The following is a 14,378-nucleotide window of genomic DNA, read 5'->3' as shown; positions in this document are numbered from 1 at the left end:
CTTTTTTGCATATTGAAAGTGCCGACTGCATGTGAGAAAAGTGAAAACTACCTTTTTGAAACAACAATGACAACTTGTTGAGATGGACCAAAGCAGCATTCAGCAAGTAAAAGAAGAAAAGAAAGCGTTTGGAGCAAATTTAATGAAGAATGCCAACTGCTGTGCAATCTTTCTTCTCGTAGCAAAATATTGGAGCTTAGCGTGTACAGCACGCAGTTGTGCTTTCATTGCGATTACAGCCTGACCATGAGATAGCCAGCGAGTACGGCAGGCTTTACCTAATTTTCGCGCAGACGAATCAACATCAATAGTTTGCATTTCTTGTAGTTTTGCGATCTTGAGCGGCGAAATTGAAAAGTACGTCCACGTCTGGACTAAGCCACGTTCGCAATCCTGGATGTGTTGTAGCTCCTTTACCGTGTCCGTACATGCCAAGGCTAAGCGATGCGCATGGCAGTGCACTGTGTAGGTAATCGGATTTTGTGCAGTCAATTTCTGTGAGAGGGAATTTCGGCGGCCTATCATTGCAGCAGCTCCATCACATGCAATAGCGACATGTTTACCCACATCAAGACTGTAGTCAGCAGCGACCTCTTTCCAGAGTCGGAATAGGTTGGCAGCAGTTGCCCCGCGAGCGTCTATCCGACGGATATCCAAAAATGCAGTTGCCTGGCGTCCCTTTTTATTGACGTACTGAACAAATGTGCTTCGCTTGACATCAGCAACGATGCGATCAGTCAGATGGTCGGAGATGAGCAAAATAAACTCCGTCACTGCTGTTGAACTGGTATGTTGCAGGTCACGAAGTCGGTCATTGTGACCAATGCGGTCAACCAGTGTTTGCAAGGAAGCAACTTTTCGATTCGCTACTTCCTCTTTCAGAACCCAGTAAATTAGGTGTACTCTCTCAGCCACTGTTTTGGTTTTATTTAATACACGATCTTGATACTTTGTGTGAAATAGCGAGACACGTTGGTTCTGTTCCAGTTTTACTGCTTGCTGGTGTTGCTCCGAGCTCAGATGCATATTCAGACGAGAGGGCCGCTGAGATCTAGCGGGTACGCTGGTGTAAACATCAGCAAACATGCCTCGGCCAGTGATAGCTACTGGATGCTTAGAGCAAAGCAAACATATTATGCCTCCGTCAGCATGGAGGGTGAACACGTTCATTCGTAGAGCATCATCAAAACCTTTCAGTTTAATCCACTATTGAAATATCTTGTTGGATGGTGCAGCTGGAACAGTCGTCAACGATGCAACAGGAAGAGTCGACTGCTCTTAAACATTTTCAGCAGAATTGCGGTCATTCAGTAAAACACAATCAGAACTTGTGGTGCTGTTGGCAGATGCGGTTTCGGGGGTTAGAGCAGCAGTACGTGTTTTCGGTTTACCAGAAAAGAACTGCTTTATACTTTGATTGTTAGGTTTATCAGAGCATTTACGCTGCGACATTTTCACCTGAAATAACTCACGAAAACTTAAAATTTTTAAGTTAAAAAATAGAAAGAGTATTTAACAAATAGCCTATTCTAAATTTTATCGCAAAAACAATCTTTCTATCTCAAAAATGCTCAAGATAGCGACTGTCACGTCTTCCTTTTCTTTTACCAGGAAAGAGATCGCTGATCAATTAACGACTGAATAGTTCTACTTCTAAGATCGCTGATCAAAATCTTCAGAGAACTGGCAAAAAGGGCGATGTAATCTACAATAGCACTTGCAAATAACGCATTAAAACTTGATAGCAACTGTCAGCACTTCAACGTATTTCTTAATTTTGTCCTTCCTCTCTTTTACACTCAAAATATGCCGCCTTATATAACGCCAAAAATATTCTCCCACCTACGAGAAGCTTCGGTTAAGTTACGTCACAAACAATTGTTAAAACTAAACGCCAGGTTGAGTAAATACGTTTATGACATCATAAGCTTCATAATATTCAGTTTAAGTCAGAGAAGAGTCCAGAAGGAATGGAATTAACTCGAATCTAGGTTTCGCAAGAAAAGCAATTATTACGTTATTTCTGATTTCAAAGGTTACTTTAGGACAAACATTAATCTCTAAAGATGCGATACAAACCTAGGCATTTAAACTACATACAATCAGCGCAACATAAAATGAATTATTCGACAAGGCACGGCTTAAATGATTGTGACAGCGACCAAACGGCCTGCCCAACATGGCCGCCAAACAACTTTGCTGCACAATCAAACAAAGTGTGCTTGTTGGCTTTCGCTTGTTATGTTTCCACACGTAAAAACTGATCATTATGCGCCATAAATCAGAAATAAACATTGACGAGGTGCATTTTTTTTGTGAATAACTCTTTGATTCAGCTGATTAGCGGTTCCGGACATGAACTATTGATCGTAGGCTATATTCGTATTATCGACATGACATAGCGAAAAACAACCATTACTTTTCTACTGTAGTTGCAAGTCCGAATTTTGGGAAACCAATGGAGAAATTTGGGGGACCGTTTCAGTCCCCCAAAACACCTTAAAAAAAACACTGATAATGTCCACTAGTTTTTGCAAACGCGGCTCCACATTGCATAAGCATAACCGCTTGTCATGCCCTACTTCTAATCGATTACAATATTCTGTTTTTAATATGCTCATTGCGCTGAATCCCGCTTCACAAAGCCATGTGGTTGAAATTCGAATGAGTGGTTCAATAACATAATTAGACAAAGTCGGGTATGTTGATTGCTTCGAAGTCCAAAATTAAATATTTGCTGAAACCTTTGAGTATTTTACTTTAAACGAGTTATACAAAATACGTTTTGCTGCATTTGCTGTCATAATTAGGAATATAAAGCAAAAAAAAAAACTTAAAAAAAACTAGCCCTTTATGACTTATTAAAACGTTGTCCCAATAAAACTATTTGCGAAAGTTTGGCATTTGCTGGGCTAAATTACAGAAACCTAATTTTTGCGAAATACAAATATATCATACTAAAACAGCAGAAAAAAAAGAGTTGTGGCGACCCCACTTCGGGTCGCGACCCACAGGTTGGAGACTACTGGCCTAGTGCACATGCTCACAGCTATCTATTTTGTTATGTAGTTCTGTAGTCCACTAATCTTGACTTGTGAACTAACATGTGATTGATTGAAAGAAGTCACTTGAATTGTATGCTAAAACTGCAAATCATTCAGTTTTTTATATGTAAAGCGATAAATGCGTAAGATGCAATAAACCAGTATATGTGGGGATTGAATGAACTACAAAAATTCACTTATAAGTCAGATTTTTCTCATATTTGAATGTTTTTTCACAGATTTGTACAACCTTTTTTTACGAAAGTATGAGGATTAATTTCATTTAAATTTATGTTACAATTGCTTTTTAATAATATTTTATGTTTTAGAGAAAAAACATGGAAAAATGTGTTAAGGACGCCATGATTGGAAAGAATTTGAATGAAACCTCAAGAAAATCATATTATAAAGAGTTTAAAAAGGTTAGGTTTGTTAAAATGTTATTTTGTGTAATTTAAATGTGTGTTAAATAATTTTGCCCCTTTCTTTTGTAGAAGTGCAATTGTTTGTTTATTATTTCAAAACAATGTGCTAACAAGCATATCATAATTAGTTACAACAAAACAAACTGGGATGGTTTTATTTTGATTAAACTATGTATGTAAGCAGCATGTAAGGGGAAAAACTTATGATATAACATTTCAATATTGCTTCTTTTATGATAACAATATTTATTTAGATGAACATGACTTCTGGTGTTTAATGTTTTGCTCAGCTAATATTCTGTCTAATCTATAACATAATGATAAACTGTACTATTAATTTGTATATTTTACGGGCACAAAACAGGCTAGCAAATGAACTTGCAGACAACATGTAGACTAAAACAGGCTTCAATCATAATTCCATTTGCATAAAGCAACTACACTAAGATGAAGCCTTGGATGTAGAATACAGTGCAATTCATCGAAGTAATTACAGTAAAGTACATTTTATAGGTTTTTCTAAAGCGTGATTTGCCTTTGGGACACGCTAGTCGCGGAGTCGCGCGATATGTATAGGAACGTGGCTGGCGAAGATGAAAAGATGTTAAGGATGTTTGACAACTTTTAAAATGGCAAACATTTAGCACAAGAATGGACTATATTTTATCAGATTTTCATTGTACTATGTAGCGTTAAAACGTGTTGTAAAATATGCTACAGGCATAAAGGGAAAGGTGCACCACAAAAATGTATTATTGGATTAATATTAGATTTAATCAGTGTTCCATCTAGTTCTTTACCACGTGCGCAGCTGCCCAAAGTTTTGCGCTAGAGCCGATAATCAGTGCGCAAAGTGCCCAAATTATTATACATAAAAGTGTCCATATAGGCTTCGCGGAAGACATTTTTTTTGGTTTTCACTTTTTTAGTCTGTTTATATCAGCGCAACACCTGAAGCGATGCGACAGATCGACTTTGTAAACTTAAAAAAGTTCACAATTTCCTAACTGGGTTAAGTTGCAAAAGTAACATTCCCTAGTTCAGTGGTTCTCAACCTTTTATGCTTCGTGCCCCCTTTGATAGGCTCAACCCGCCCTGCTTCTAAAAAAATACCTAGCATTGTATTTATGTGTTTTCGCTTGTTTTACTTCTCCATGGTACAAAGTCCAACAACATAATGTACTTACTTACTTTCTAATAAATTAACAAATCTTTTATTTTGCTTTGAATTAACTTGGTTAGTAGTCATTGCAAAGCTCATTCTTATACTCCGCCAAGATACTTTTTTCGGCTCTGTTTTGTATTGATTCAACCGAATGTCATTACATACGTCAAGACGATTTGTGGATTCCTTTTGTGCACGCAAGATCAAAAAATCTAACTTTGCAAAGATAGTTATAGTTGCGAATTAAACACACATTTCGACAGCCTTCTGGTTTAGTAGTGAGTACAACTCATGAATAGACATAAAAAACTGGAGCCATCACTTTTTGTTTGGCAGCTTGATTGCAGCTGTAAAAATGAAAACCTGGGTTTTATAATGCTGACGTTACCACGCTGATTGAAGGTTTGTAGCCTAATGGTACCCATAATGCTACTAGCAATAATTCTACAAAATTTAACTGGCTAGTAGGGATCTGCAAAGTAGAATCCAAAGGCATTTCTACAATAAGGTTTTGAATCTACAGTAATAATTCCAGAACATCAAATCCTTTTTAAGTTTTGAAATAATTAGTTAACTTTTATTTTTGGGAGATTGACAAAACCGCAATTAATTGCTAATCTAATTGCTCACACATGTTTATTGTAATTATAAATAATTACAAATGATTAACATTTTATACAACTACCACTTAGAAAAGGTTTTTAAATTAACTTAACAAGAACATAAAACATAATAGAAACACCAGGTTGTTGCCAAAACTTATTTTTTGCCCATATAGTAAATGCAATGAAAACAATGTTGTGTTTTAGATATACTTAATTAGAAATGCGGTATTTTAATTAGGCAGTTAAATAACATGCTGCAAAGAATACAGAGTAATTACTACCATTGATGCATTACTATTACTTGTCAATTACGCTGTGTATATCCTCGCTGAATATTGGCCTAAAGGTGACCTTGAGTAACACCGTAGGAAATAACCCCATACTTAACACCCTTTAAGCAAATCTCTGTACCTGGCGGCATTACAGGTTAGTTGTTAACCCAACAGCATTTGACGTACGCTTAATGATTCGATGAAGGTTGTTCGCAAGTAATTGGCCACCAGAAAAATGCTAACACCGCATATATGGCTACATTTAAAGCAGCGCAGTAATTGATACGCCACTGCGATATGCGGTGTGAATCCAAACTATCCGCGTGAAAACGAATAATTTATATCGTTTCGTAATATATGTATATACCATCATTTATAACAAGAAATAGATTTGGATTATGGGGACATCGACTTTGTTAGAGAGGGTTACAATAAGTACTTAGGGCACCTAAAGAAGTTAAACTGGCATTGCTTTTAAGGGGCGTATTCAGAAATCCAAGAGGTTCGGTGGTTCCGGAGTTCAACTCATAGAATTCCCCCATTTTCTGTTTGCTGTCAATGGTTAATGAAATTGTGATGGGTTTGACATCTAATAGGTAATCCCCCCCCTGGATAGGTTTTGGAATAATTTATCAACAAACATATTCCCTCTACAGAACCCATTTTTTAGAGATGTTTCATGATTGTAGGTGGTTGAAGCATCTGATGTCATTATTGAAGTCCTTGATTCAAGAGATCCTCTAGGATGTCGATGTATAGATGTTGAAAGATCTGTTTTACATTCAGGATCAAACAAGCGCATTGTGTTGTTATTAAACAAAATAGGTATACTAGCACCTGTTATTTTTTACGTCTGATTTTTATGGTTATACACACCAGCTGAAATTGATGTATTTCTAGTTTTAACTTAACTGGGTTTGTAAATAGCTACTCCGCTAACCTTTGCATACATACAGTTTTAGAATAGGTGTATAAATCGCTTTATTGGGCAATAAAAAGAAACAAAACATAAGACTTTCTCTGAAGTATTTAGAATGATTTTCTTGTATTGGGCGTGAAAAAGGCTCATGCAATTTGTTTTGAGTCTTTGTTATTGGCATTTTTTTATCTATAAATTTTAAAATGTGTGCGATTATGTGTTTTACAGTGGGGAATATTGAATTAATGTGTTTTTGTCTGATAGTGTGCATGAGCAAGATTTTTTTGCCAGAAAGTGTTCATTTTGTCCATATAAAGCCCTGAAAAAGCTCTAAAACTTTTTAAAAAATTTTTAACTTTAAAAAATTTTAACTACCCTAATATTGTGAGTGGCTGGTTACTTAAAGTCCTTAATATTGTGGTGAATAGGTATATTTTTACAGTATAATTCAGGGGCGTATCTAAAAAATGAAAAAAAAGGGGGGGTAAAAATTTTCGACTTGGGGAATTTCCCTATTTTCCGTCTGACGTTAATCAATAATGACATCATAAAATAGTAATGTGTATGACGTCATAAAATAGTGATTGTAATGACGTCATAAAAATAATCAGACACAGCCAATTGTCCAGCAAAAGCAAACCTTTAAGACACAAAGCGAACATGTGCGTCCAAACCGCTTAATGTGCAATCTCTAACTTCACTAGAAAAACTAAACGATAAGAGCGTGAAATATGTGTAAATTTCAAACATATGTTTCGCCACCTGCAATACTAAACTAAGATCGTTTTTCCCGGGTGTTATTCAGCGACGATCAGCCTAACATCTGCGCCGTGCAGTTTGTCAGGTTAGCTAAAATACAAGCTGCGGTTGATAAAAAATAAGTTGTGTAAATTACACACTAAACACCTATAAAAAATATATTTTGGTCAACAACTTGGTATTTGTATTATATTTTTTCATTTTTTCTTATGTAGTTATGCATTACAATTCCATACTAAATGGCTTTACATGCCCATTGTTCGCATTTTCGTGCCTCCGAAGACATAAATAAATAAAAATATGTCTTATAAATTGCATAGGCACAGCGTGATGTTAGATATAAAAAAATCTACTTACAAAATTCACATATATCTGAGTGATAGGTCTTTTAATTTATTTACCCTGGAAGACTATGTGACAATTTCACAATATTTTAGCCCAAACCTGCTTACACATATGCATGACATTCAAGATAAAAAAAATGCATTATTTTAACATTTGTTAAATGGAGTCAAAAAGCCTTTAGATAACAAAATCTAAAATATTTGCTATGTCAGATATTTTTAAAACTAGAGCCAATTCAAAGAAAACTGAAGTAAATTTCAGGCTCCGGCACCCTGAAATATCCTAAAACAACTCTTAACACTTTGTGTCAAAACATATGTGGACCTTTGTAATAATAATAAAGTCAACAAAATCAATGATTGTGGTTATTTATTTTAAAATGTTAATAAACTAATTTTATAATGGTTTATTGAGTATTTGAAGTCCCTGCATTAAATACACAAATTTTGTGCTACCTTTCTTGTATTATGTTTAGATTTGGTCCCAAAGAAAAATGTACAAGAGTGGTTAAAATATTTAAGAAATGAATTTCCGACCGTAGCTTTTAAAGCATCAACCCAACTACAGAAAAGCAATTTGGTACAGGAATTTCATACTATTAGATTATTTTAAACTATAAGATTTTATATAAAATTTGATATTGAAAATAATAAAATCTTAAGATTTTGTTGATATGTATACATTCACTTTACTAATCTGATAAATAGTTGAAATTTTCAGTATTATTTGTTTCTTAAATTTAACAATGAGGTTTCCTTAGACTGAATTTAAAGTGCCACTGAAACAGTTGAACTCGGAACTACTGTCAACGACTAGCCAATGTGTGGGTTCATCTAGTTTGCTGAAACTTCTGTCAAACTACTGTCGACAAAATACCCTTAAAACGTCAATAACTGTTGGTGTTGTGGGTAAGGGAATTTTGTATCCTCTTTAATATACATACATCATCTTGCATTATTTTAGTCAACACATTACAACAATCTAAAATTTAAACACTTAAACCAACAGTTTTATATATCACTATCTTGGGTTACAGCATTACAATTTAATTTATTAATTTATTGACTCATTATTGCAGTCAGCATCATAACTAAAAGCAACTGGAAAAAATATATTCTCTCACTAGCTAAAGCTGCATGTTAGTAAAGTAGTAAGCTTCCTTTATACAAGTGCAACTCTTGTTTTTGTTTATACCAGCTACATCTTAGCACATACAAAATATGCACCTGCTCATATAACTTAGTTGTCTTTTGCATTGTGCTTTAAAATATAATGTGCTTTTTTACATTGTTAGAATAATCGAAAGAATTTTTTTATCAGAATTTCACTTAACTGTCTGCACAATGTTTTGTTTAGGGTTTCCTAATGTGGGGAAAAGCAGTGTAATAAACAGTTTGAAAAGATCCAAAGCTTGCAATGTTGGTTCAATGCCAGGAATAACAAAGTATGTTAAGTGATAATAATTGGTTTGTTCACTATAATTAAAAGAAACTTAAAATTTGTTAAAATTAAGACAAAATCATTTTTTATGTATTGACATTGTTTTTATGTTTTTGTCTGACTGATGCACTTCTGACAGTCAAATGTTTGTTTAAGAAATGTCATAATAATTTAAGTAAGTGTTCTATTTACCTGAAGTGATCTTAAAGTTTAGGTTTGTCTTTCTGGATGCTTTTATTTTATGACAATTCTTTGTTTTAAATTATTTGTTAGGTTTTTTGACTGGCAGAAGCTTTGTAAACTACATAACATTAAACTTTGTACATAAAATGTTACTAATCTACGTATAAAATGTTACTAATCTACGTACTATGTTTTAGATCTATGCAGGAAGTGACTTTAAGCAAAAACATAAAGATTCTTGATTGTCCTGGAATTGTCATGGCCTCTGGTTTAAGTCCTGCAGCTGTCATCCTACGAAATTGTGTTAAGGTGTCATATAAATTGTTGTTTTGTAAATGCAATATATTTAACTTGTTAGAGTTGTATGTTATTTGTTGTTTAATAATATCTTGTCCTTTTTAGATTGAAACATTAGATGATCCGATAACACCAGTAGCAGCTATATTAAGCCGCTGTAATAAAAAGCAGGTATAACCTTTAAGTATTAACTGTCGGCGGTCATACCGAAAATCGTATGAATTGCGTTTTATGTTTATTTTTTTAGTTTAAATTGTTTAAAATGTGCACATGCCTTAACGTTTAACTGTTATAATATAACTTGTTGTTTACGGTTAAGAACAAGTTAATTAACGTAAACTTATCTGTACTGTTCAATAATAACAACATGTAATTCCAAAACAAGGTAATTGGTGTCTGGTTGGTGTTTGAGCTCGGAAAATAAATATGGTTTGATATGTCCGATACATGACATTTCATTCCTTTACTGATACCCGATATGTTTGACAAAAAGTAGCGCGATCCGATACCGAAAGACGTCCTTCATATACTCGAACAAGCAAATTAAATAAAATTGGAACGTTAAAACGATTTTTTTGTTTATTACGCAAAATTCGCCTTTTGTTAAGAAGTACAGTTACCTCAAGTAGTTCACCTACTATTTTAATATTAAATTTACATTCCCGATAATAATTTCTTCGTTGGATCGCAAATCATGGCGGAAACACGTGTATTAATTTGATATCGGATCGACACTGATACCAAACTAGTATCGGACATGCACCCGTAATAACACTTGGTATCGGGTATCTGCTCCCGTCCAATGTTATCGGACATCGATAATAATCCATGGTCATTGGTCAAGTATAACTTCAACCTTGCTTAGCAATATTCATGTATTGTATATGTTAATAACCGTTATGCAAAATTTTGTGAAGATGATGATGTGGTACAACATTACTGCTTATGATGATGTCACTGAATTTCTAGAATTGCTCGCTAAAAGAAAAGGAAAGCTACTTAAAGGAGGCCAGCTCAATACGGATAGTGTGGCAAAAGGCGTCTTGCAGGATTGGAACAGGTTTTCTACACATTTTTGCCACGATAAAAATTGCTAACTGCCTTGCCCCACTTTGCAAACGATTGACCTGGCATGTTGCTATTTTAAATAGACCTATCACTGTGTTGTGTTAGAAAGGCCGTGCTTTCCAAAATAGGGTGCGATATGTTCAGTTCCTGGTTTCATATATATTGTATATTCATAAATATTTGCACCATTAAAAATGCGTCATTTCGACAGCGGTCGTTTGTCTTACTACACTCACCCACCAGATGAAAACGTTAACACAACAATTGATGCACAAATCGTCACCAATATGGCTTCAGAATTTGATTGGGTAAGGTAATACATGAGGACCAAAAGTGGTTGCGGAATTAATACTAGTTTTCTTACTTGATAGCATTTTTTAAATAGTATTCCTCGAAATTTTAGGTTAATACTGAAGTGGCTGTTTACTTTTTTAGAAGTCTTTGGAAAAGGACAATCAGGAAGCAATGGATGCGGTTTGCGGAGCTCCTTCCGCCTCTCATTCCGTCGTCTTTAAGTCAGCTGGTAAAAATACTCTGCCAAAAATATTGTGGGCAATGATAAACAAATTGTGTTCAAATATTTGAATCTCCATCATTTTTTATGTTTACTATAACCGACGGAGAGGCGTGAAACTATATATTAAATTGTGTTTTACTAAACTTTAGGTCCCACAAAAGCTTTAATTGATAATGGGCTTGAGGATCTGGATAAAAATGTTGAAGAATATACTTGCGATGAATACAGCCACATTGACGATAGCCAACCAGATAACTTTGAGGTAAACCTTACCTAACCAATTTTCTAATGCCACCCATTACCCACCAATAACCCCAAACAGGACCAAAAATCCGGTGCCAAAACAGCGGCGCCCTCACGGCGCCGTTCAAACTAGGGGGTCCAAACGTCGACACCAAACGGCCGATGCCAGACCGACGGCCCCCGATCGTCCCATACCCTCTACCTACAGTTTCAGGCAGTTTTCATTCTGTACCGCAGATTACTGCGTATTTGGCTGTATTATGTCGTCGGTTTTAACAATATGGTTTTATAGATATTTAGGATATTTTTGCTTTTTAGGTCTTATTGTGTGTTCCCGTTATTTGCAGTTAGGAAATATTGAAATCAACACTTCATTCCAAACGAAAAAGTCAGTCCCAAATAAGGATAAATTTTCGAATCCTGGCGCCACTCAGCGACGGCTGCATGAAACGCTAGATGATGTTATTGCCACCGGCAGAAATATTCAAGCTAACCAGAAAGTAAAAGAGTTAATGAAACAGAAGAAACGTCGCCAAAAGCGCGCAGGTAAAAGGCCTAAACCTCATTTGCAATGTATCTTATTAAAAACAGAGCTTATGATTTTTTTATTATTTATTTTTTTTTATCTTATGTGTTTGTTTACTTTCAGATAAAATATCTGCAAAACTCGGAAAAACATTAGAAAACGCTATGAATTGGAACACCGCAAGCACAAACTATAATCAAAATAACAACTTTGACTGCGATATGAAACCAGTTATCCAATAAATTATATTAAAAAACCACGCCTTAATCCTCAGAAAAAAAAGCCCACGCAAGATATACAATTAGATTTACAACATTCAAAATGCAACCCTTTAACTGCAATTGTTGTATTTAACATTGTAGCAAGAACAAAAATATTGTCCAGTTTCTTGGTGCGTGTGTTATATTTTAATCCAATACAAAAGTCGTAGTTGTTTGTTGCGATTTGATTTCTGCCTTACAATAGAATCGAAATGTTAAAGGAAATATTGTTGTTGTTTGTTGGGAGTGTTTAGTATCTTTATTTTGTAATGGTTCTTTTAAAACAGTTTTGTAATCATTGTAATTAGAGATCGACCGATACCCTTTTTTTGGACCGATACTGATACGGTATCAATATATCGGTCGATCTTAAGCTTTAAATTTAAACTTAATTTGCATAACTTTTTTGCAATTAAATTGAATAATACAACTTGAACCAAAATCAATGTACAATAATTTATGGATGTATGTGAAACTGAGCAATACGGGCAAGTAGTTATTTTCTTTAAAATTGGCTAGTGGCTTTTTTCGAGAAAATTGATTAGTTAGTGTAAAACAACTTGTGATAAGCACCATTTAAGCAAAATATTACTTAGCGCCAGTTATTTGCGCCAGTTATTTCCTTAAACACTGAAGCGCAAAAAACATTCAACATTACACAAATAATAAGGTCAATCGAGGTCACGTTCGAAGCTCGAAATAAAGACTCATTGTCAGGGACGTAACCAGAAATCTATAAAGGGGAGTTCCGAATTTTCAACTTATGCAATTCCCCTATTTTTCGTCTGACGTTAATTATTAATGACGTCATAAAATAGTGATTTGTAATGACGTCATCAATAGAAATCGCCAATAAACGTCTAAAAAAGCGACCTTTAGACGCAAAGCGAACACGTGCGTCGTCTAGAAACCGCTAAAGTGAAATATGTGTGATTGATTTTGGTAGAATCATGTTTTTACTATCAACAGCGTAGTTATCCAAGTTCCATATACGGAACTAATAGCGCTGCAATACTGAACGAAAATCGTTCATCCCGGGTGTTAATATGCCACGATTAGCGCAATATCTGCGCGGACTGTGTGCCAAATCAGCTAAAATACAAGTCCGGTTTAGAGAAAATAAGTTGCGTCAATTGCACACTAAACACATGGTCTTAGAATATGAACTATCATTACATAAAAATGACGCCTTTAAACGCGCACGAAAGTCGCATGTAGACCACCTTTTAAGATAATTTGCTTCCGGTAAAAAATGCCGTTGTTACACGAACATCAGATATTAGCGTAGACAGCGAACAGTGAGGAACATTAAATGCGCCTAATAACTCTTAAGTTTTTATGGAAAGAAAGGAAGAAGACTTGACTTAGCGTTGTCAAATGTCGAATACAAACTTGTTAATCAACCAACCTGGACGAATAACGAAATGACAAAGAGAAAAACTATCTTGCGTTTTACGGTCGACCAAACAAAATACGAACAACGGCGTTTTGCGTTGATTTTAGTTTCGTATTAGCTTAAGACGCGTGACCCAATTACATTAAAAACGTTGCCGCTTCATACAGTGATTCAAACCCTGAGAAACACGAACAAAAAAACATATTCTTACTTACAAAAAAAAAGGGGGGGGGGGTATGGTCCGGACACCCAACTTACCCATACCGATATATCGGTAGAAGCAAAACATCAGCCGATATTATCGGTAAACCGATATATCGGTCTATCTTTTATTATAATGCACTGAGAGTTTTTCAAGGATTGAACTCCGTGTGTGTTCGATTCACCAATTTTTTTGATAACCTGCAAATTGTGCGCAATTTGTTTGATACCTGTGGTTTTTGTAAGGTGGATATTAATCAATTCACACATGATGGCGCCATACAGTTTATTCACACGCATTACACGGTCGGGAAATGTGCCACCGTTTGCTATTCCATCTTTACAGATTGCGGCCCTACTAGTTTCAAAATTTGATAATGCGCACATCGGATTCGGGACCCGGTAGTTTACGTAGTCTTACTCGAGCTTCCTGCAAAACAAACCGACTCCGTCAAGTGTAAAGTTCGACTCCGCAGCGCTGACTGAAACGCCTGCATTGACTTAAAATGCCAAGAAACCTTTACGGATCACTGTAAGCTTACTTTTTAGTTAAACAATTTTTTTTGCGTTTTACTCAGACTTCTTTTGCAAATAGTCTGACTTAGACTTAGGATCTAAACCAGGGGCGTGCAACCAAAAATATGTGGCCCGCGGAGTGCTTTGATTTTTGGCCCGCACCACGAAACATTTAGGCAACTGTTTTTTAGGCAGGC

General features: G+C 35.3%; 1 protein-coding gene across 3 annotated transcripts in view; it reads left to right on the top strand.

The window, feature by feature from the left end:
• The window catches only part of LOC146148579 (guanine nucleotide-binding protein-like 3 homolog), a 29,372-nt gene extending 16,953 nt beyond the window's left edge, over window positions 1-12,419 (top strand). For all 3 annotated transcript variants that reach the window (XM_083387110.1, XM_083387109.1, XM_083387111.1), the window contains 13 exons: window positions 3,374-3,466; window positions 6,201-6,336; window positions 8,010-8,113; window positions 8,295-8,442; window positions 8,891-8,978; window positions 9,355-9,466; window positions 9,560-9,625; window positions 10,372-10,514; window positions 10,734-10,830; window positions 10,958-11,045; window positions 11,189-11,301; window positions 11,630-11,828; window positions 11,932-12,419. In XM_083387110.1, the coding sequence (XP_083243236.1) occupies window positions 3,374-3,466; window positions 6,201-6,336; window positions 8,010-8,113; window positions 8,295-8,442; window positions 8,891-8,978; window positions 9,355-9,466; window positions 9,560-9,625; window positions 10,372-10,514; window positions 10,734-10,830; window positions 10,958-11,045; window positions 11,189-11,301; window positions 11,630-11,828; window positions 11,932-12,050 (1,506 nt within the window). In that variant the 3' untranslated portion in view covers window positions 12,051-12,419. The remainder of the gene's footprint in view (window positions 1-3,373; window positions 3,467-6,200; window positions 6,337-8,009; window positions 8,114-8,294; window positions 8,443-8,890; window positions 8,979-9,354; window positions 9,467-9,559; window positions 9,626-10,371; window positions 10,515-10,733; window positions 10,831-10,957; window positions 11,046-11,188; window positions 11,302-11,629; window positions 11,829-11,931) is intronic.
• The last annotated feature ends 1,959 nt before the right edge of the window (window positions 12,420-14,378 follow it).

Source organism: Ascidiella aspersa, chromosome 4 (assembly GCF_963924565.1).
Source record: "Ascidiella aspersa chromosome 4, kaAscAspe10.2, whole genome shotgun sequence".
In the NCBI taxonomy this organism is placed as follows: Eukaryota; Metazoa; Chordata; class Ascidiacea; order Phlebobranchia; family Ascidiidae; genus Ascidiella; species Ascidiella aspersa.
Note: the sequence above shows the minus strand (reverse complement) of the source record. Positions and strands in the feature narration are given on the sequence as shown.